Source organism: Carlito syrichta, unplaced genomic scaffold (assembly GCF_000164805.1).
Source record: "Carlito syrichta isolate Samal-C Ts95f unplaced genomic scaffold, Tarsius_syrichta-2.0.1 Scaffold314761, whole genome shotgun sequence".
NCBI classification, from domain to species: domain Eukaryota; kingdom Metazoa; phylum Chordata; class Mammalia; order Primates; family Tarsiidae; genus Carlito; species Carlito syrichta.
In genome coordinates this window covers 33,392-56,330 of record NW_007258857.1, presented here as the reverse complement: position 1 = coordinate 56,330, position 22,939 = coordinate 33,392, and the positions used below count along the sequence as shown (strand labels likewise).

At 37.5% G+C, this 22,939-nt stretch overlaps 1 protein-coding gene across 2 annotated transcripts in view; it reads left to right on the top strand.

The window, feature by feature from the left end:
• ATP7A (ATPase copper transporting alpha) overlaps positions 1 to 22,939 on the top strand; it is a 120,520-nt gene that overhangs the window by 87,457 nt on the left and 10,124 nt on the right. The window contains exons 6-16 of one of the 2 annotated variants that reach the window (XM_021719490.1): positions 1,294 to 1,455; positions 3,375 to 3,451; positions 3,649 to 3,874; positions 5,047 to 5,280; positions 9,625 to 9,716; positions 11,015 to 11,142; positions 12,419 to 12,573; positions 12,778 to 12,912; positions 14,014 to 14,208; positions 15,818 to 16,000; positions 19,308 to 19,524. In XM_021719490.1, the coding sequence (XP_021575165.1) occupies positions 1,294 to 1,455; positions 3,375 to 3,451; positions 3,649 to 3,874; positions 5,047 to 5,280; positions 9,625 to 9,716; positions 11,015 to 11,142; positions 12,419 to 12,573; positions 12,778 to 12,912; positions 14,014 to 14,208; positions 15,818 to 16,000; positions 19,308 to 19,524 (1,804 nt within the window). The remainder of the gene's footprint in view (positions 1 to 1,293; positions 1,456 to 3,374; positions 3,452 to 3,648; positions 3,875 to 5,046; positions 5,281 to 9,624; positions 9,717 to 11,014; positions 11,143 to 12,418; positions 12,574 to 12,777; positions 12,913 to 14,013; positions 14,209 to 15,817; positions 16,001 to 19,307; positions 19,525 to 22,939) is intronic. The other variant, XM_021719491.1, reaches the window with a different exon arrangement.

The window sequence follows — 22,939 nt, the reverse complement described above, 5'->3', positions numbered from 1 at the left end:
TTGTTTGTCCCCAACTGTTAACCATCATTTCAGAAAGCAACAAAGTTAAATAATTGCCTCTAATTGTTTTTGATGAATTCTTCTGGGGGAAAGACTGAGTTCTAGTCAGGAAAAATGGGCATTTTTGAAAGTGAGAGATTTTAGAGAACCACTAAACAGGTCAAATAATTATAGTTCTCAGGGTATGAGGCTTGGAAGACTTTCCAACCCTTTTCTGCCCTTTTCAGAGGCTGCCCTGATGCTTCTTTTCATCATGATTGTGAACTGTCAGTTTTCATAGCTATGGTAGAGCTAGAGGGGAGGGGATGGGAATAGGGCAAATTATAACACCTCATAGCTTGCTGTTTTTATCAGAATTCATTTGACTTTCTTGAATAAATGTTCTCTGAATTGCTGCAAGCTTTTGTTTGAATTCCAGATTACTGGAAAAAATGGCTCTTATAATATTTTGCCAGTTTTCTCACTGCTTTTATGGAGAGAATTTTCAGAGGTCCTTACCCCACACCACTTTCATTGATGTTCCTTCAGCAGTTATTCTTGAATAAATTCTTCTTAATTTGTTGTATGCCCTTTGGTCAATTTCCAGAGTATTTCAATGGTTATTTTCTTTTCTTTATTGTTATTATTATTTTTTAAAATAAGTAGAGATGAGGACTTCCTATGTTGCCCAGGCTGGTCTTGAACTCCTGGCCTCAAGTGATCCTCCTGCCTCGGCTTCCCAAAGTGCTGGAATTACAGGCATTAGCTACCGCACCTGGCCTCAGTGGTTGTTTTTTATGCTTTTGTCAGTCTTATCATTGCTTTTTGAGGAAAGAATTTGCCGAGCTCCTCGCATAGTCATTCCAGAAGTTCTGCCTGTCCATTTTAGAATTTAACACCCAACTAAACTATAACCCCACTAAGGATATAGGGAAAAATACATAAGGAGTTGGGACACTTTTGACATCCATTAACCTTTTGTAAAAGACTATACTTCAGTTGAATAAAAAAATATATAGCGGGAAGTAAGGCATTAGATACAAGAAACAATGATAGATGTCAGATCCTCTACACCTAAGTAGTAGTGACAGGAAGAGGGAGACTTTTAATGACATCTTTTTCTATCTAATCTGTTGCAACTGGGACCATGTCTTGGCTCAATGTGGTATAAAAATGGTATTCTAATGATCATGTCTAAAGCATACTAATAGTGGAGATAAGATCTTGTGTGGCAATCCTGTGTTATAAGTATCCTTTTAGTTAAAAGTACTAACTCATGTTATTTCTGAATAACAAAGGCTTTGTCTTTAACAGGTGAGAGGAATGACATGTGCCTCCTGTGTACATAAAATAGAGTCTACTCTCACAAAGCACAAAGGGATCTTCTACTGCTCTGTGGCCCTGGCAACCAACAAAGCACATATTAAATATGATCCAGAAATTATTGGTCCTAGAGATATTATCCATACAATTGAAGTAAGTGCCAAGAATTTGCATTTATGTGTTCTAACCTATTCAATCAGCACTCCCTTTAGCCACTTCTGGTTTGCATCATATGGAGACAATGAAAAAAATCTGATCCCCTTTGAATACTTTAGATAGGATCTGTCTCAAATTTAATGTAAATGTGTCTGCCTTTTATTCTTGTAAGGATAAGTTAGCAAAGTGTACATTTCCACTACTCAGGAGCAGACTTGTTAGAACCAAAAATTACTTAAAATATTCAGAAAATAAAATAAAATTTGTTATGGATAAGATTCATGTTAAGCACTAAGAAAGCGAAGCATCCTTCTAGATGCCTTTTTGTTTGTTGGATCAAAGCAAAAGCCCTGTTTTTAAGTTAAAGTAAAACATTTAAAAGACCAAACCCTCTATTTGTGACAGATTCTTCCTGTGTTCTTCAATAAATCTTAAGTGGTAACACATGTGAATATGCTTTAAAATTTTCAGGGTGCTATGCAATTTGTATTCTAATAATCTAAAGCATATTAATAGTTCAATTAAGATTCTATTTGTGTAGATGAAAATACCACTGACATTTTTGTGAAACTAGCTTGTTGAATACCTACAATGTGCTAGTTATTGAGATTGCAAAACTTCAACTCTTTTTTTTTTGAGTTGGAGTCTCACTCTGTCACCCAGACTGGAGTGCAGTGGCACGCTTCCGGCCACCGCAGCCTCGACCTGCTGGGCTCCAGCAATCCTTCAGCCTCAGCCTTCCAGGCGCGCTAGAACTACAGGTGCGCACTATCACGCCCAGCTAATTTTTTGATTTATTGTAGAGATGAGGTCTCGCCAAGATGCCCAGGTGGGTCTCGAACCCACAGGCTCAGGTGATCCACTCACCTCAGCCTCCCAAAATGCGGGATTACAGGCTGAGCCACCGAGCCCGGCAAAACTTCAACTCTTAATTCCCAAGGCATATTGTCATTTTCATTTTGGCAATGAGGAAACTTAGGTTAAAAGAAGTTAAGTTACTTGTCCAAAGTCACATAGCTAGTACCATCATAACTGGTGTTTGAACCTAATCACTCTGACTCCAAAGCTCATGCTTGCTCTTTTCATTGTGCTACACTGCCAACAAATATAAGATGGTAACGTCTTCCCTAGCAGTTGAAAATATAATGTATGCTACTATCTGTAGTCAGATGAGTATTACTTAGGTTTAGTTTCCTTTTTATATTTTGTTTTACTGGGGAAAATGATTTTTTTCATGTTCTTTTCCCGATTGAACAAAATTTAAGACTGCAAATGCAAGGCCTTGAAGAATATATTTTATTATGGTGCTAACTTTTGTGACCTATTAATGAGAACCTCCACTGAGGACAGTTGTACTTGAGTTAAACTGTTAGTTTGAGAACAATAGGATAGATGTTAATTAGAATTAAGGAAGTATTCATTTCTTTGATGGAGATTAAAAATGAAGGTAGGCTGGGCATGGTGGCTCATGCCTATAATCCCAGCACTTTGAGAGGCCAAGGTGAGAGGATTGCCTGGGTCCACGGGATGGAGACCAGCCTGGGAAACTTGGCAAGACCTCATCTCTACAATAAATAAAAAAAATTAACTGGGTGTGGTGGCGCACGCCTGTAGTTCCAGCTACTTGGAAGGCTAAGGCAGAAGGATCGCCTGAGCCCAGCAGGTCGAGGCTGCAGTGGCTGTGAGCATGCCATTGCCCTCCAGCCTGGGTGACAGAGTGAGACTCCAACTCAAAAAATAAATAAATAAACAAAGGTAATCAAGAACAGGAAGCATGTCATCTTTGTAGTCCCCAGAATAACTTACACTTAGTAATTTAACTGAATTGTTCTCAATGACAATACCATGGTCTACAATTTCTCTATACAATATTTATCCATTCAGTGAAATAATTTTTTTCTCATGAATTTCCTTAGAGCTTAGGTTTTGAAGCTTCTTTGGTCAAGAAGGATCGGTCAGCAAGTCACCTAGACCATAAACGAGAAATAAGACAGTAAGTACTTTTGGAGTATCAGTAAGAAACAGATTTTGACTACTCATTATAAATTTAACATCCTTTTGGCATGTCATTTTTTACAATGTCATCCTTACACGAGGTGGAGTGTTCACAAGTTATATTTCTCTAAAGTACGTAGACTCTTTAGCCATTAGCTACTTTTGAGCATGATTTTTCTTATTTTTCTGTATAAGATGGAGACGGTCCTTTCTTGTGAGCCTATTTTTCTGTATTCCTGTAATGGGGCTGATGATATATATGATGGTTATGGACCACCACCTTGCAACTCTTCACCATAATCAGAACATGAGTAAAGAAGAAATTATCAACATTCATTCTTCCATGTTCCTGGAACGCCAGATCCTGCCAGGATTGTCCATTATGAATTTGCTGTCCTTTTTATTGTGTGTACCTGTACAGGCAAGTAACATGTTAGCAAGTAAATTTGTTGATAATACCACAGTGTGGTATGCAAGGTTATTTTCAGTTGTAAAACAGATATTAGCCAGAGGTCTGATCATTTTATGCTATATGCTTTACTGAAATAATCTTAAACTGAGTAAAGTAGATAATAGATTCCATGTAAACTCTAAGAATATTGCTTAATGACAAAACAGAGAACAAGAGTTCAATTTTTTTATTTGGCATTTATATATACTGCTATATATACCTTTATTTTCTCTTTTTACTTTTTAGAGACAGGATATTACTCTTTCACCCAAACTGGAATGCAGTGGTATGATAATAGCTCACTGCAGCCTTGAACTCCTGGGCTCTAGCAGTACTTCCAACTCGGCCTCCCAAGTGGCTGGGAATAAAGGCACCATGCCTGGCTAGTTAAAAAAATTTTAGAAACAGGGTCTCACTGTGTTGCCCAGTCTGGTCTCAAACTCTTGGCTTCAATCAGTCCTCTTGCCTCAGCCTCCCAAGTAGCTGAGACTACAGGTGCAAGCCACCATGCTAGGCTGTAACTTTATATCTGTTATTTCTCCCTGACATTTTATCTGCTACTGCATATGACTTTATATTTGTTATTTCTCCCTGGTACTTCAGTGCATTACTTTCTGTATGTTTTCAACTATTTTTTTTAGATAAACTTTTACTGTGGAATGGAAATCTGATCCTTATAAAAGACAGTAGTTACTTTTAAAACATCTTACTTTGTTTCTCTGTAGTAATGAAATAATTTTTTCAGTTATGGTTACCAGCAAAAACAGCCAACGGATTTGATAGCTTGTGATATACCACTTAGATTGAGTTTTGGAAAGGGGAGCCGAGGTTTATATTTAAAATCCTTGAAAAAAATAGTAATTATTTTCCTAGTTCTTGTTATTGTTAGCCTCAAAAAGAAAAATCCAAGAACCCTCTGACTGTCTTTATACTATGGAATATTCATTGGCTCATAAAGGATAGAGCATCCAAGGGCTTGCACATCTGTACAAACATTATTGTTTCAGCTTAAAATTGCCCCTTAATTTTTATGGATTAGGTAAAAGCCAAAGGAGTTGAAGTTTGATACTTTAAGTTATTGAAATACATATGTGAATTTCAGCATTTTAAAAAATTCAATGATTATCATTTCTATATTGCAGTTTTTTGGAGGCTGGTACTTCTACATTCAGGCTTACAAATCACTAAAGCATAAGACGGCAAATATGGACGTTCTGATTGTGCTGGCAACCACCATTGCATTTGTCTACTCTTTGGTTATTCTTCTGGTCGCAGTGTATGAGAGAGCCAAAATGAATCCTATTACTTTCTTTGACACACCTCCTATGCTATTTGTATTTATTGCACTAGGCCGATGGCTGGAACATATAGCAAAGGTAAAGTAAGAAAAGGTGACATTTGTTAAAATGTTGGGTGAATAAATGACCATAAACTGTTTGACCAATTATTAGAAATATATGTTGATTTATGTAGTTAACCATTCACTGAAAGTGTTTTTGTTTTGGCAGTATTTTAAGTTAAATATTCATTTAGAAGATTTACCACATTTATAGAATTAATGCTATAGATAGTACAGTATATCTATGTTTATTTTGAGAGAGAAACATTTGAGAAATATTTATTTATTTATGTCACATTATTAATTTAAAAATTGATGTGCCCACATGGTTTAAAAAAATGGTGAGCCGGGCTCGGTGGCTCAGCCTGTAATCCTGCGCCTTTGGGAGGCTGAGGTGAGTGGATTGCCTGAGCCTGCGGGTTCAAGACCCGCCTGGGCAGCGAGACCTCATCTCTACAATAAATAAAAAAAATCAGCCGGGCATGGTAGCGCATGCCTGTAATTCCGGCTACTTGGAAGGCTGAGGCGGAAGGATCGCCAGAGCCCAGCAGGTCGAGGCTGCGGTGACTGGGAGCGGCCACTGCACTCCAGTCTGGGTAACAGAGTGAGACTCCAACTAAAAAAAGAAAAAAAAATGGTGGAAAAATTCATCCAAAGTCCTGTGCTATAATGTAAATCACTTTCTAATCTTCGTCCATATACCTTTAGATTGAACAGAGTTGCAAATGTAATATACATACTACTTTGTACCCTTAACACTATAAACTTTTTCACCATTTTTGCAGTCCAGATAATTATTTGATATTTGTAAATAATAATAGTCTATCAAGTCAATGTGCTCAAATTTACTAAACCATTTTGGTTTTTTCTCAATTAGATTGTTTCTGGTTTTTTAAATTTTATTTTAGAGAATCCTGCATTGAACATATTCATGTCTAATAGTTGGTCATTTCCACTGAACTAGTATCTTAGTATATATTACAAAGGATATGATTACTGACTAAAAGGCCTAAATCTAGCTGGGCTCAGTGGCTCAGCCTGTAATCCCGCGCCTTTGGGAGGCTGAGGTGAGTGGATTGCCTGAGCCCGCGGGTTCGAGACCCGCCTGGGCAGCAAGACCTCATCTCTACAATAAATCAAAAAATCAGCTGGGTGTGGTAGCGCATGCCTGTAATTCCGGCTACTTGGAAGGCTGAGGTGGAAGGATCGCCGGAGCCCAGCAGGAAGGCTGCGGTGGCCGGGAGCGGCCACTGCATTCCAGTCTGGGTGACAGAGTGAGACTCCAACTCAAAAAAAAAAAGGCCTAAATATTTCTATGGCTGATGCTATAAGTTATTAACAATTTTTGCCAGCAAAGGGTATGTCAATGAAGTAGTTTTACTGCAACTGCATCTGCATCACATCTCATCTAAATTCTTCCTAAGTTAATAGATATTTAAATGTCATTGCAGGGTTGCTTTAGTTTTCATTTCCATTAATGTCATGGATAAACATTTTTACATGCATTGGGCATTTATATTTCCTCTTGCATGATATGCCTGTTCAATTATACTTAATACTTTTTAGTATTTTTTTCCCTTCTTTTAAAGATGTGGGGTACAATTCAGGGTTAGGTATACAAATGTTCATTTTGCAGGTACCCTTGTTGATGAGGTGTGCCTCTCCCTCCCCTGGCAATTTTCCTCAATTGCCAATCAGTCCCGCCACCCCCGCCCCCACCGGCAGTTTCCCACTACTGCCAATCCCTTTCTTATAGTATTATGATAATTGTTCAAGGTCTGCTTATGAGTGAGAACATATCTGTTCTTTGTTTCTGTGATAGATCACTGAGTATGATAGACTCTAAACCCATCCAAGTTGCTGGGAAGTCCATATGTTTGTTCTTTTTATGGCTGCATAATATTCCAGTGTGTATGTGTACCACATTTTTTTTATCAGGTCCCACTTCAATGGGCAGCATGGTTGGTTCCATGTTTTTGCTATTATGAATAGAGCTGCAACAAACATGCATGTGCAGGTATCTTTTTGGTAGAATGACTTTAGTTCCTCTGGTTATATTCCCAATGGAGGGATTGGAAGGTCAATTTCTAGTTCTTTCAGAAATCAGCACACTGTCTTCCAAAAAAGGTTGCACTAGTTTGCATTCCCACCAGCAGTATAGAAGCGTTCCTTTTTCTCTGCATCCTCACCAGCATCTGTTGTTGGTTTTTATTAGTGATGGCCATTCTTACTGGGGTTTGATGTTATCTCAGTGTGGTTTTGATTTGCATTTCTCTGATGATGAGTGAGGCTGAGCACTTTTTCATGTGTCTGATGGCTGCCCTTATATCTTCTTTTGAGAAGTGTCTGTTCATGTCTTTTGCCCACTTTTTGGGGCTGTTTGGTTTTTTCCTTCCAGCACGTTTGAGTTCCTTGTAGATCTCAGATGTTAGGCGATTGTCAGATATACAGCTGGCAAATATGTTTTCCCATTCCATGGGCTGTCTCCCAGTCTCTTGATGGTTTCTTTTGATGGTCTTCTTACAGAAGTTTGTCAGTTTGATGAGTTCTCACTTGTCTATCTTATCTCTTGTGGTATGGGCACTTGGGGTTTTGTTCAGGAATTGGTTGCCAGGTCCAGTTTCCATAAGGGTGTCTCCTGCATTGTCTAAAATTCTCATAGTTTGAGGTTTTATGTTTTAGGTCTTTGATCCATTTAGAGTTCATTTTTGTGGATGGTGATAGGTAGGGGTCCTGTTTCAATCTTCTGCATGTGTTCAGCCCATTTTCCCAGCACCATTTACTGAACAGGTTCTCCTCTCCCCAGTAGTTGTTGTTGGAGGCTTTGTCAAAGGTGAATTAGTTGAGAAATTGGGGCTTTGCTTCCGGAATCACTGTGTTGTTCCATTGGTCTGTATGCCTGTTCTTGTACCAATACTAGGCTGTTTTGATTACTGTAGCCTTGTAGTAAAGTTTGAAGTCTGGAAGTGTGATACCTCTTGTTTTGTTTCTTTTGCTAAGGATTGTTTTGGCTATTCGTGGTTGTATATGTTTCCATATGAATTTCTGTATTGTCATTTCCAGGTCTGAGAAGAATGATGTTGGTAATTTAATGGGTATTGTGTTGAATCTGTAGATTGCTTTTGGTAGGATGGATATCTTAACAATATTGATTCTTCCGGTCCATAAGCACGGAATATTTTTCCATTTATTTGTGTCTTCTTGGATTTCTCTGAGCAGTGTTTTATAGTTCTCACTGTAAAGGTCTTTCACTTCTCCTCTGGTTAGGAAGATGCCGAAGTATTTCATTTTTTGTGTGGCTATTTTGAATGGCATTGTGCATTTTATTTGGTTCTCTGTCTGCTTGTTGTAGGTGCATAAGAATGCATCTGTCTTTTGCACATTTATTTTGTACCCTGAGACTTTGCCAAAGTCCTTTATCAGTGCAAGCAGGTTTTTGACAAGTTCTCTTGGATTTTCAAGGTATAGGATTATATCATCAGCAAAGAGGGATAATTTGACTTCCTCTTTTCCTATTTGGATACCCCTGATTTCCTTCTCTTGTTTAATTGCTCTAGCTAAGACTTTCTCTTTTTTTTTTTTTTTTTTTTTTTTGAGTCAGAGTCTTACTCTATCCTCCAGGCTGGAGTGCAGTGGCAAACTCACAGCCACCCCATCGTCGACCTGCTGGGCTCCGGTGATCCTTCCACCTCAGCCTTTCAAGTAGCTGATACTACAGGCGCATGCTACCACTCCCAGCTAATTTTTTTTATTTATTGTAGAGACAAGGTCTCGCCAATTGCCCAGGCTGGTCTTGAACCCACGGGCTCAGGCAATCCACTCACCTCAGCCTTCCAAATTGCTGGGATTACAGACTGAGCCACCAAGCCCAGCCTAGCTAGGACTTTCAACACAATTTTGAACAAGAAGGGTGAGAGTGGGCAGCCTTGTCTTCTTCCAGTGTTCAGGGGAAATGTTTCCAGTCTGTCCATTTAGCAGTATGCTAGCTGTGAGTTTACTGTAGATGGTGTTTACTGTTTTTAGGTATGTTCCTTCCATACCTAGGTGTTTGAGGGTTTTTATCTTGAAGCGATACTGGATTTTATCAAAAGCTTTTTCTGCATCTAATGATATAATCATGTTTCTTGTTTTTACATCTGTTGATATATTTAATTACACTTATGATCTTGTGGATATTGAACCAGCTCTGCATCCTGGAGATGAAGCCAACTTGACCACTTTTTAGTATTTTTGTACTTCATATTTTTGAGGTGAAAAATGTTCTGGTTTGAACAAATTAATTCCTAAAGCTGTCTTTTGGATAAATGTTAAAGATTATATCTTTATTTTAGTTAAGACCTGAACTTTTTATTTAACAATTGTCAATGTTTTTGTTTTATAGGGCAAAACATCAGAGGCTCTGGCAAAGCTAATCTCACTACAAGCTACAGAAGCAACTGTTGTAACTCTTGACCCTGAAAATATCCTCCTGAGGTATTTATCTTCACTCTTTCACCTTCTGTTTTTTTCAACTTCTTATGAAAAATTTGAAATATACAAAGAAGTAGAGAAAATAATTTCATGAACCCGTATAATCTGTCTCCCAGATTTAACAGTTATCCGCATTTTGTCCCACTTTGTGTATCTATTTTATCTCTCTGTTGTTGTGGTGGCAAATCTCAGTCATGTCATTTTATGAAATATTTCTGTAGTGTTTCTTTAAAAGAGGACGAATTCATATACCACATTGTTATACCATATTGCACCTAACAAAATGAATAATTATTCCTTGATGTTACCTAATACCCTATCCATGTTCACATTTTTCCTATTGCCTCCAAAATGTTTTTAAGTTTCTTTGTTTGAAATAGAATGCAAATGGCCAGGCACAGTGGCTCATGCCTATAATCCCAGCACTTTTGGAGGTTGAAGCAGGAAGATTGCTTGAGTTCAGGAGTTCAAGACCAGCCTAGGCAACATAGCGAGACCCCCATCTCTACAAAAAAATCAAAAAATTAGCTGGACATGGTCTGTGGTCCCAGCGACTGGGAAGGCTGAGGCAGAATGATCGCCTGAGCCCAAAAGTTCGAGGCTGTGGTAAGCCGTTATTTTGCCACTGCATTCCAGCCTGGGTGTCAGAGTAACACCTAACAGAAAAGAAGAGAAGAGAACAGAAGAGAAAAGAAATAGAATGCAAACAAGATCTGTGTATCACTGCATTTGACTATCATTTGTCTTACATTTCTTTTCATCTAAAACAGCTCCTGCCTTCCTCCCTTCTTTCCTTCTTTCCTCCTCCCCTCCAATACAATTGACTTGTTGAAGAAACATCCATCAGTTGTTCTGTAGAATATCCCACTATCTGAATTTGTCTCTTTGCTTCCTTGTGGTGTCATTTAACTTGTTCTATAACTCCTGTTTTCCTTTTAATTGGAAGATAAAACTAAAGATTTGATTAGATTTCATTTTTTGTATTTCTAGTTTTTATACTCTTAAAATTGTTTAGGCAAATTTACACAATAAATTTTTAATTAAATGGAACAATTACATTGTTTTTTAAAACTTTCACATTTCCATTCAGTGATTATTCAACAAATATTTAGAGTACCTGCTTTGTGCCAGGTACTGTGCTGTTCACCAACAGTGAGCAAGACTGGCATAGTAGTCCCTAGCTTAAATGTTGGTTCTAGCTTCCATTGCTAGTAACTATGGAACCACAAGCCTGACATGAACTAAAAAGCTTGCATGGAGAAGTATATTGTCATGATGTCTTTATGTTAACTTATATACAGTGAAGAACAAGTGGATGTGGAACTTGTACAACGTGGGGACATTATTAAAGTGGTTCCAGGAGGCAAATTTCCAGTGGATGGCCGTGTTATTGAAGGACATTCTATGGTAGATGAGTCCCTCATCACAGGTATGATTTTCTCAGAGTATCGTGACATGAAAGTGAAGTGAATCTAAAGTGTTAATGAAAAATAGGCACAAAAGGTGAAGATCTTTTGTAGCAAGTATGAGTGAGTAAATCATAAACAAAGAGAAAATGACTTTTTTTTTTTTTTTTTGAGTTGGAGTCTCACTCTGTCGCCCAGACTGGAGTGCAGTAACCGCTCCCGGGCATCACAGCCTCGACCCGCTGGGCTCCAGCGATCCTTCCGCTTCAGCCTTCTAAGTAGCTGGAATTACAGGCATGCGCTACCACGCCCGGCTGATTTTTTTGATTTATTGTAGAGATGAGGTCTTGCTGCCCAGGCGGGTCTCGAACCCGCGGGCTCAGGCAATCCACTCACCTCAGCCTCCCAAAGGCGCGGGATTACAGGCTGAGCCACCGAGCCCGGCGAATATCAATTTTTTTAAAGTATGTATTAAATCAATTTCCTCAGATTTACTTTGTTGTTTTAGTTATGTTATTAAAGGCTCTTTTCATTGAAGATTGTTAATTACTAGGCTGCATAACTAGAAGAAGTTGTTTCAGTTTCCTGGAGATCCTGCTGGGCAAATACCTATTCTGTCTTCCTGTCCTAAAGACCAGTATAGTCTGAGCTAGGATAGGGCTACAGGTTTTCCATGTCAGGGTCTGCTTTAAGAGAATAGGCCTGCAGTAGTTTTAGAGATCTTAGGTAGCTAAGGCTAATCTGGAGAAATAATACCTTTCCTGCTTTAACTCTCCAAATAGTTTCAAGAGAAGCTCAGCTTATGAACCATGTGGAAATAATTTAGGACTCTGTTTCTCAACAGGGGTGCTATTGCCAGTTTTGTAATTGGGTAAGTCTTGGCTCTGAGTAACTATCTTACACACTGTTGTACAATTCAGTATCCTTGACCCTGGCCTGCTCCCCCATGCTCCCCCAACTCCTAGTTATTATTATAAACAAAAACTCCCTTCCATATTTCTAAATGTTCCTTGAGAGCAGGTTGAGAACCAATAATCTAGGATTATGGTAAAGTTTCAAAAGTATCTGCCAGCAAGAACTAACATTAGGTTTTTCCAGTTTAAAGTATATACCCCTGGGCTTGGCCTAAAACTGGCATGAGGAAAAAGGGAGGGCCACTTTTACCTAGGCATAGGTCCAGATTCTAGTTTATGAAGTAAGAATCTCCTTTCTAGATATTTTTGACAATTAGCAAATAATGATATATTTCAAGATAGTGATCATTTATGCTTCCTAAATATATCTTTACTCTTTATACAGGAGAGGCAATGCCTGTGGCTAAGAAACCTGGCAGCACAGTGATTGCTGGTTCCATTAACCAAAATGGGTCACTACTTATCTGTGCAACCCATGTTGGAGCAGACACAACCCTTTCTCAAATTGTCAAACTTGTGGAAGAGGCACAAACTTCAAAGGTAATTTATCTCCCTAGGAGAACCAGAAAGTGTTTTCTTTAAAGCTTTCTCAGTATAAATCTTGATCTAGTTTTTTATTTTCCACCAATACATTTTAGTTGCATTAATATGGAGTTTATTAAAATATTCCAGTTTGTGTTAACTACACTCTATACTCAATGTCAGGAGACTTTGATATGCTTAGTGTTATTTTTTAAATTCTAGGCCCCTATCCAGCAGTTTGCAGACAAACTCAGTGGCTACTTTGTTCCTTTCATCGTCTTTGTTTCCATTGCTACACTCTTGGTATGGATTATAATTGGATTTCTGAATTTTGAAATTGTGGAAACCTACTTTCCTGTAAGTAACTTGTAATAACTCTTTACTACATGCAAAACAGTTTGTGAATCTTTTGCATAGGTAATTAAGTAGAAATAACTTTAATAGTTACCAGTATCTTTAAGGGGCTGGAATAGGAGGATGGTAAGAATAGCATTTGCATTTCTATAGATATAAAAAATTTCCTTTTGGAAAAAATTTTTTATTATGACTTGTGAAATCAAGTATTAAACTTTTACATGTTAGGCTTAGTCTCATTTCCAGTGTGATTTTGTTTTCTTTAGTTTGTGATTCTTTATTTTTAAAAAATGCCATGCTGTACACCCTTTCATGCTGTTTGTTTTTTCAGTTAAAGAATCATAATAACTCTGTATCTATTTCATGTTATGGTCATTAGTGTGATATAAAAGTTTCTTTCAACAATTTATGTCTTTTAAATACACATTGAACAAGAGGATTTGGGATAAGTATTTTGGAATGTTATTCATGAATTTTTCTCATGAGTTCAAGGAGTCTTAGGAGATTTTCCCTTAAAACCATCAATTATATTTCTCACATGAGCAAACACTCAACGTCCCTAAAAGCTTAACTAGCAGATATACTTGGTTCACATTATGTCTGAAAGGATTTTGTTGAAATATGACTAAGCTCTATTTGCATGCAGGTGATTTTTTTCCCCCAGTCTTTAAACTAATATGAAAGGCAGATTTTGGTATACAGAGATTTAGAATTCTATTTGTTCAGGATCAAGTTTGTTGAAAATTATATCCTACTTTTGCAGCTATTTCTGAAGGCCCCTAATAAAAACATTCTCAATATAGGGAAAAAAAGAAAAAGTGAAATTTTATGTTCCTTATATTCACTCCATAATTTGTAACTCTGGAATCATCAGAAATGAAATCTTGATTTTAGGACTATCGTTGGTTTACCAGTTATGTTACGATTTTTTGTATTCCTAAAAGAAAAAAAGTATTTTCTTACTTGTAACTAAAAAATGACGTTGGCAGAAGATAAGATACCTGACTTTAAAATTGTGGTTTTATTTAAATAGTGTTAAGCTTTGTTTCTTTTGTTTTGTTCTGCTCTAAGTCAATAACCAAAATGTATGCCTTTTTTCTAAAGGGCTACAATAGAAGTATCTCTCGAACAGAAATGATAATACGCTTTGCTTTCCAAGCCTCTATCACAGTTCTTTGTATTGCATGTCCCTGTTCACTGGGACTGGCCACTCCAACTGCTGTGATGGTGGGTACAGGAGTAGGCGCCCAAAATGGCATACTAATCAAAGGTGGAGAGCCTTTGGAGATGGCTCATAAGGTAAGACAGTCCCCAGAACTATTAATTGATACATCCAAGCTGGTAATAGCAGCTATTGAGAAACACAAAGTCCTACATTATTTCCCTATTGAGAAACACAGAGTCCTAAATTATTTCCACATGGTCTATATGTTGAGCTTCTTCTGGGAATATCTGGAGAGTTGACATAAGAAAGATATTTTGGTTCTGCTCAAGGTCGGCCTTAGTTAACCTAAGATCTCTGAAACTACTCCAGGCCTATTCTCTTAGAGCAGACTCTGAGGTGGAAAACCTGGAGTCCTATCCTAGCTCAGACTATACCAATCTTTAGGACAGGAAGACAGAGTAGGTATTTGCTCAGGAAAATGTGCCAAAGTCTAGCAGGCTTTTAATTTGTTTGTGTGTGATTGCATGCTTATGTTCTTCAATGGAAGCGAATTTCTGCAATTACAATAGTATCTTTGCCTTTACAACACCCAGCTGTCAGATTACAGTTATGTCTGTAGGAATATAATCCTTTCTCGGATCTCTCTTGTATTAGAGTTTCCTTAACAGTTTCAGTTAAGTCTACCTGATTCAATTAAGGCAACTTCAACTAAAACCATGGTTCTACTAATCTACTCTTATTATGAAGATATAAACTATATATAGATGCATATATTAAACATAGAACATAGCTTAGAACAAATCTGGAACCTCATCTAGCCAGTGAATACAGGCTAATAATTTTTATAGACATTTTAAATTTTGATGTAACTTCAAACTTAAAAGTTGCAAGTGTAGTACAAAGAACTCCTATATACCCTTTACTGTAGCTATCGGGCTCCTTTTTAAAGAATAAGGACATTCTAGTACAATTATCAAAACCAAGAAATTAATATTGATGTAATACTATTATCTAATCTATACTCTATGTTTTAGTTTTCTCAGTTGTCTCAATGTCCTTTATTTTTCTCGTGTCCAGAATCATTCTTTGTATTTAGTTGTCATTTCTCTTTTATCTTGGCTCCTTGGGCTATTAATTTTCAAGGTTCCTATTTCAAGTTTACTGTGAGGTGATTGTGTTCTTTGATACCAGCCTCTACTTTTTTCTGTCTGGGGCAAATTTCTCACATTGGTTTCCTGAACTATCTCTTCTCAGCCCAAGCTTCTAATCTAGATCCAACCAATAAAGCAAAAGCAACCCAGCAGGTCTTATCTGGTGCTTATTTCAACTTAATTACCTACCTTTTTTCTTATAATCATCTACCTACTGCCTAAATTTCCCCGGTGGATCTAACATTTATTAGGATTGAAAGGCTCTCTGTTTTCCCTGGAGGTACTAGAAGCATGACTTAATTACCTACTGATAGTCAACCCTTAACAATTAGCTATAGTTTTCTAATATATAGTCACAATCATATAGCACGATTAAACAGTTTAATGTTTGCAGGAGAGGGCTATTAGGTATAACTAAGATTATTTCTTCTTTTGTTCTCCCAAAGACCGTCAGGTTATTAAGTCAAATTAAGTCAAAGATCAATTTAAAAGAAACAAAATAATAATCTGTTCATCAAAGTAAACCCTTTTCTTATTTCTGTAAAGATAATGTTAAGGATTATCAAGCCACTGTATTTTAATTTCCTTACAGGTAAAGGTAGTGGTATTTGATAAGACTGGAACTATTACTCATGGAACCCCAGTAGTAAATCAAGTAAAGGTTCTAGTGGAAAGTAACAGAATATCACGCAATAAGATCCTGGCCATTGTGGGAACTGCTGAAAGTAACAGTGAACACCCTCTAGGAGCGGCAGTAACTAAATACTGCAAACAGGTATAATTCCCCCCCCTTGTTTAATAATGTAGTCATATTCTATAGGAATTCCCCAGATCAAATCTAGACTGGTATTTGCCTATAATTTATGCATATAGTTGGTATGGTGCTAAAGAGATTTGTATTTTCTAATTTCATTTTATATGCCTTAGTTTCTTCATACAGACAAGTATAAAGATGAAAACAGCAATGAACTATAATGCAATTACACAGATAACTCCCGCTGACATAAAAAATTAAAATAGAAGTAATACATATTTGTAGTAGGAAATTTCAGAGAATTACATAGTGAAAATTGAAAACCTCATTCCCTACCCTCTTCTATAATTCCTCTCTTCAAAGTTTAACAACTGTTAACCCACTAACAGTCTTGAAAAATAACAGCTTTTATATAGACCAATGGAACAGGATAGAGATTCTGGAAGCAAAGCCTCAATTTCTTAACTAACTCATCTTTGACAAAGCCTCCAACAACAACCACTGGGGAGAGGAGAACCTATTCAGTAAATGGTGCTGGGAAAACTGGCTGATCACATGCAGAAGACTGAAACAGGACCCCTACCTATCACCATACACAAAAATTAACTCTAAATGGATCAAAGACCTAAACGTAAAACCTCAAACTATAAGAATCTTAGACAATGCAGGAGGCACCCTTATGGAAATTGGAACTGGCAACCAATTCCTGAACAAAACCCCAAGTGCCCATACCATAAGAGATAAGATAGATAAGTGGGACCTCATCAAACTGACGAGCTTCTGCAAAGCAAAAGAAACCATCAAGACAGCGGGGAAACAGCTCACAGAATGGGAAAAATTATTTGCCAACTGTATCTCTGACAAAAGCCTAACATTTAGGTTCTACAAGGAACTCAAATGTGCCAAAAAGAAAAAAAAAGCCCCATTTAAAAATGGGCAAAAGGCATGAGTAGACACTTCTCAAAAGAAGATATACAGGCAGCCAACAGACACATGAAAAAGTGCTCAGCCTCACTCATCATCAGAGTAATGCAAATCAAAACCACATTGAGATACCACCTAACCCCAGTAAGAATGGCCATCATTACTAAAACAACAGATGCTGGTGAGGATGCGGGAAAAAACGAATGCTTTTGCACTGCTGGTGGGAATGCAAACTAGTGCAACCTTTTTGAAAGACAGTGTGGTGATTTCTGAAAGAACTAGAAACTGACCTTCCATATGACCCAGCAATTCCCCTATTTGGAATATACCCGGAGGAACTCAAGTTATTCTACCAAAAAGATACTTGCACATGCATGTTTGTTGCAGCTCTATTCACAATAGCAAAAACATGGAACCAACCATACTGCCCATCAAAGCTAGACTGGATAAAAAAAAATGTGGTACATAAACACAATGGAATATTATACGGCCATAAAAAAAACCAAACATATGGACTTTGCAGCAACTTGGATGGGTTTAGAGTCTATCATACTCAGTGATCTATTATAGAAACAAAGAACAGATATGTTCTCACTCATAAGCAGACCTTGAACAATTATCATAATACTATAAGAAAGGGATTGGCAGTAGTGGAAACTGCCAGTAGAGGTGTGGTGGGATTGATAGCTGAGTGAAACTGCCAGGGGAGGGAGGGGCACACCTCATCAACAAGGTTACCTGCATAATGAACATTTGCATACCTAACCCTGAATTGTACCCCACATCTTTAAAATAACAAAAAAAACCAACTTTATTGAGATATAATTCATATACTATAAACTTCACTCTTTAAAAGTGTGCAATGTAATAATCTTAGTATATTCACAAAAGCATACATCTGTTAACTGTTTTTAATGCACACACCAACATATATGTATTTATTATTTTGGAACTATATACAGAAAGGTTATACAGTGATCAATTTTTGTTACCTTATTTTTTTATTAAATGCATTTTTCATATCAGTAAATACAGGTCTGCCTCATTGTTTTTTATGACTATATTGTATTCGGTAGTGTGATTGGTTTTTTGGCTCTTACAGTGTACAGTGGACATCTTTGTCAGCTTTTGCAAATCTGTTTCTACATTAAATACCTATCAAAACAATTGCTGTCAAAGGGTTCATGCAAGTAAAATTTTGGTTAATATTACCAATGTCCACATGATGAGTATTACCAGCACCCGTACAAGAGGTTGTACCAATTTATACCTGCACCAAAAGTTACAAGTGCTCATTTCCCCATATTTTTACTAACACTTTATTTTTCTAGTGTAATAAGTGCAAATATTTACATATTGATGTTTTGCTTTGCATTTCCTTAATTATGAATAAAGTTGAGCATCTTTTTTTTTTTGAGTTGGAGTCTCACTCTGTTGCCCAGGCTGGAGTGCAGTGGCACGCTCACAGCCACCCCAGCATCGACCTGCTGGGCTCCGGCAATCCTTCCACCTCAGGCTTCCAAGTAGCCAGAATTACAGGTGTGTACTACCACACCTGGCTAATTTTTTTATTTATTGTAGCGACAAGGTCTCGCCAAGTTGTCCAGGGTGGTCTGGAACCCGCAGGCTCAGGCAGTCCACTCACCTCAGCCTCCCTGGGATTACAGGCTGAGCCACCGAGGCCGACGAGCATCTTTTAATATATTTATTGGTCATCTGAATTTCTTTTTTCTTTAACCTATTAATAACCATTACCTGTTTTTCCATAGGGTTGTTTGTCTTTTTCTCATTGATTTGTGTAAGTTCTTTATGAATTATCTTACATTAATTTTTACACTTAAAAGGTAGCAGTTTCTACCATTGGTGTTGCCATTTTTTAATTTGTTATTTTGTTTTTGCCTCTTAACTATTACTGACCTGGCTTCTTTACACCGAAATCAAACAAGAGACAGGATAATGCTATAAAGAGTCAAAAACAATGATGGCCCCCAAAATTATTTGGCTTACTGAGGACACAGAACCAGAGAGCAGTCTGGTAACTAAAGGCTCTATTGTGTTACCCTTTGCCCTATACTGAGTAGAAAACTTACTTGACTATAGAATCAAAATTTTAATTTGTAATTCTGTACTAGAAAGGACAGAGAATATTAATAAGTCCTCCATATTTTCTGTAGATTTTAGAAAGTGCGATTAAGACATAGGATTCTGAGACTTTCCTGTAGCTTTGAATGTTACGCTCAATGCTCTGTTCCTTCATCCTTATAAAACTGTGCTGTTAAGTAGGCAATGATAAGTAACAGCTTTATACTAAACATTTAGAACTAAGATTAATCTTTGATTTTGCTAATGGATGACCTTGGATTATTGGAACAGCAGAGGAAATACTTTTGTTTCTATTTGTTAGGAGCTGAACGCTGAAACCTTGGGTACCTGCATAGATTTCCAGGTTGTGACAGGCTGTGGTATTAGCTGTAAAGTCACCAATGTTGAAGGCTTGCTACATAAGAATGACTGGAAGATAAAGGAAAATAATATTAAAAATACATCCCTGGTTCAAATTGATGCAAGTAATGAACAGTCATCAACTTCATCTTCCATGGTTATTGATGCCCAGCTCTCAAGTAAGCTAATTTTCTTTGTAGTTCCAATTGTGGGGCAGTTATAAACAGATGGCTAACCTATAACCTTGAACTGTTATATAAGAAAGAAAAATTGGTATCACGATTTCATTCTCTCAAATCAGTTTTACCCTCTGCCTTCTGATCACTTCACTCGAGTTCCTCAAAAACATTTCCAAGCTGTGCTCTTTGATACCACCATAGGGTGATGAGGTCTAGCCTTAACTGATCATTCATGATCTGTCTTTTATTTCTCACTACAACTACTTCAAACCTTTTATATCTTTCACAAGATCTTGTGATCCTCCCCTTGCTCCCCTCTGCAAATCATCTTGCTTCTTTATAATATAGAAAATTAAGGTTCTTGGGAACGTGTTCTTTCAATTTTTTTTCCCCTGGGGAAGAGGTATCCCTCATCTTGCCTAAGAAATCCCTTCATCTTTGTTTTAGATCCCATCCTCTCTTGATTCAAGGATGTTCCTCTCTCTATTATATCCGCTTCTTATTTTCCATCTCTGGAGTATCTTATTCTCCTAAACATATAAACATTTATTCCATCAAAATGACTGTATTCTTTTTTTCATTGAAATTTCTTTAAAAAATTTTTTTAAATTTTAAAGATGTGGGGTACAACTCAGGGTTAGGTATACAAATGTTCATTATGCAGGTACCCTTGTTGATGAGGTGTGCCCCCCCTCCATTGGCAGATTCCCATTACTGCCAACCCTTTTCTTATAATATTATGATAATTGATCAAGGCCCGCTTATGAGTAAGAACATGTGATTTTCAGTTCTTTGTTTCTGTGATAGACTAAGTTCATCCAAGTTGCTGTGAAGTTCATAATTTTGTCCTTTATGGCTGCTTAATATTCCATCGTGCATATGCACCATGTCTTTTTTATCCAGTCCTTTTTCAATGGGCGGCATGGTTGGTTCCATGTTTTTGCTATTGTGAACAATGCTCAATAAACATATGTGTGCAGGCATCTTTTTCATAGAGTGATTTGAGTTCCTCCGGATATATTTCCAGTAGGGAGATTGCGTGGTTGTATGGAAATCTAGATTTTGTCCTTTCCCATCTATATTCGCGGCTAGATTCTTTTCCTTTATATCCAGGCTTCTAGAAAGGACAGCCTAGGCTTGCTGAACTCACTTAGTTACTACATAGCCATGCCTCAGTTAATTGCAGTCTGGCTTCCGCCCCATCCATACTATTCTTTCTAAGTCCACTGATGACCATGGACCTCAGTGCCTTCTCTAGTGGTCACTTTCAGTCTTTGTCCTGCATGACCTCACTAAGGCATTTGACAATGTTGACCATTTCTTTCTTCCCTAAGAATCTTTCCTTTCTTGAGTCCATGACCCTGCTTTCTCTAGATTCTCTTCTCACATCCTGCCTGGTCCTTCTAATTCTCCTTTGATTTTTTTCTTTTCTCCAGCTCTCAAATGTTGAATGTTCTCAGGGTTTTGTTCTTTGTCATTTTGCCATTTTAGATATTCTCTCTGTATAATCCCATTCATTCCCATAATTTATTCTACCACCTTTAGGCTTATATTACCCCCTCAAAATCTATATCTCTAGGCAAGTTCTGTTTCCTGGGCTTCATGCTGATCTATCTGTCTGCCCTCAAAATATGATCTACCTTCCTAAGTGTTCTAGGACCTCCCTTCCGATCTGTGCCCAGGTGATTTTGCCAACCTGCAAATCTGGTCATATCACTTTCTGACCAATACCTTTTATTACAGTGATTTATATCCTATCATTTTATTTTATTTTATTTTGTTTTTATTTTTATTTATTTTTTCTTTATGTTTTTCAATAGCTTTAGTGGGTGAAAATAGTTTTTGGTTACATGGTTGCATTGTATAGTGGCAAAGAACTCTGGGCTTTAAGTGTACCCACCACTCCCACCTGTACATATTGTACCCAACAGGTGATTTTTCATTCCTCCACCCCTTTCTCACTCCTCCTTCTGAGTCTCCATTGTCTGTTATATCATTCTCTATATGTTAACAGATCCTTAGTTTAGCTTCCACTTATAAGTGAGAACATGTGGTATTTGGTTTTCTGATCCTATGTTAGTTCACTAAGGATGATGTTCTCCAGTTGCATCCAAGTAGCTGCAAAAGATATTATTTCATTCTTTGTTATTGCTGAATAATATTTCATGGGAGATATATATATATAACATTTTCATTATCCACTGATCAGTTGATGGGCATTTAGGTTGATTCTACACCTTTGCAATTGTGAATTGTCCTGTGATGAACATGCAGGTGCATGTATCTTTTTTTAATATAATGACCTCTGTTTCTTTGGGTACATACCTAGTAGTGGAATTCCTGGATTGAATAGTAGATCTACTTTTAGTTCTTTTTTTTTTTTGAGTTGGAGTCTCACTCTGTCGCCCAGACTGGAGTGCAGTGACCTCTCCTGGCCACCTCAGCCTCAACCTGCTGGGCTCCGGTGATACTTCCGCCTCAGCCTTCCAAGTAGCTGGAACTACAGGTGCGCGCTACCACGCCCGGCTAATTTTTTATTTATTGTAGAGATGAGGTCTCACCAAGTTGCCCAAGTGGGTCTCAAATCCACGGGTTCAGGCAATTCACTCACCTTGGCCTCCCAAAGCGCGGGATTATAGGCTGAGCCATCGAGCCCGGCTATTTTTAGTTCTTTGAAAAATCTTCAGACCAGTTTCCATAGAGGTTGTACTAATTTACACACCTACCAGCAGTGTATAAACATTCCATTTTCACTGCATTTGTGCCAGCATCTTTTGGTTTTCGATTTTTTTCAGTAATGGGCCTTCTGGTTGGTGTAAGGTGGTGTCTCACTGTCATTTTAATTTGCATTTCCATGACAATTAGTGATGCTGAGCATTTTTTCATATTTTTTTGCCATTTGTGTGTCTTTTTTTGAGAGCTGTCCATTTATGTCCTTAAATAGGAGCAGGATCAATGTAAAAGAACAGAAGGGAAGACAATTATATAGACATATGAGGCACAGGTAGCTGAGAAGATGTGACAATGCAAGCTTGTGGAGGTTCTCCTCTGATTACTTCTATTTTGTTTCTGTAGTAGGAAGTAGAGTCATCATCTGGAGTGAGAATAGGGGAAGAGAAGGTAAAAAATAGCCATCTATTTGGAGAATATTTGAAGAAATGGAGAATGAATGGACTAAGGAAATATAGTTGAATTGCCAGATAGCCGTAAGGACCCATTTAAAGTTAGTGGTCATATGTTTAGAATGAGACATCAGCATGGTTATACATTCCTATGTATAACCCTACCCATATTCAGCTACAGAAGCACAACAAATATTTTGGATTTAATTGAATTGTTGTGGCTTTCCCTTTGACCTTCCATAGCAATTCACCAAGAAAGGAACATTTAAATCTTTTTTTTTTTTTTTTTTTTT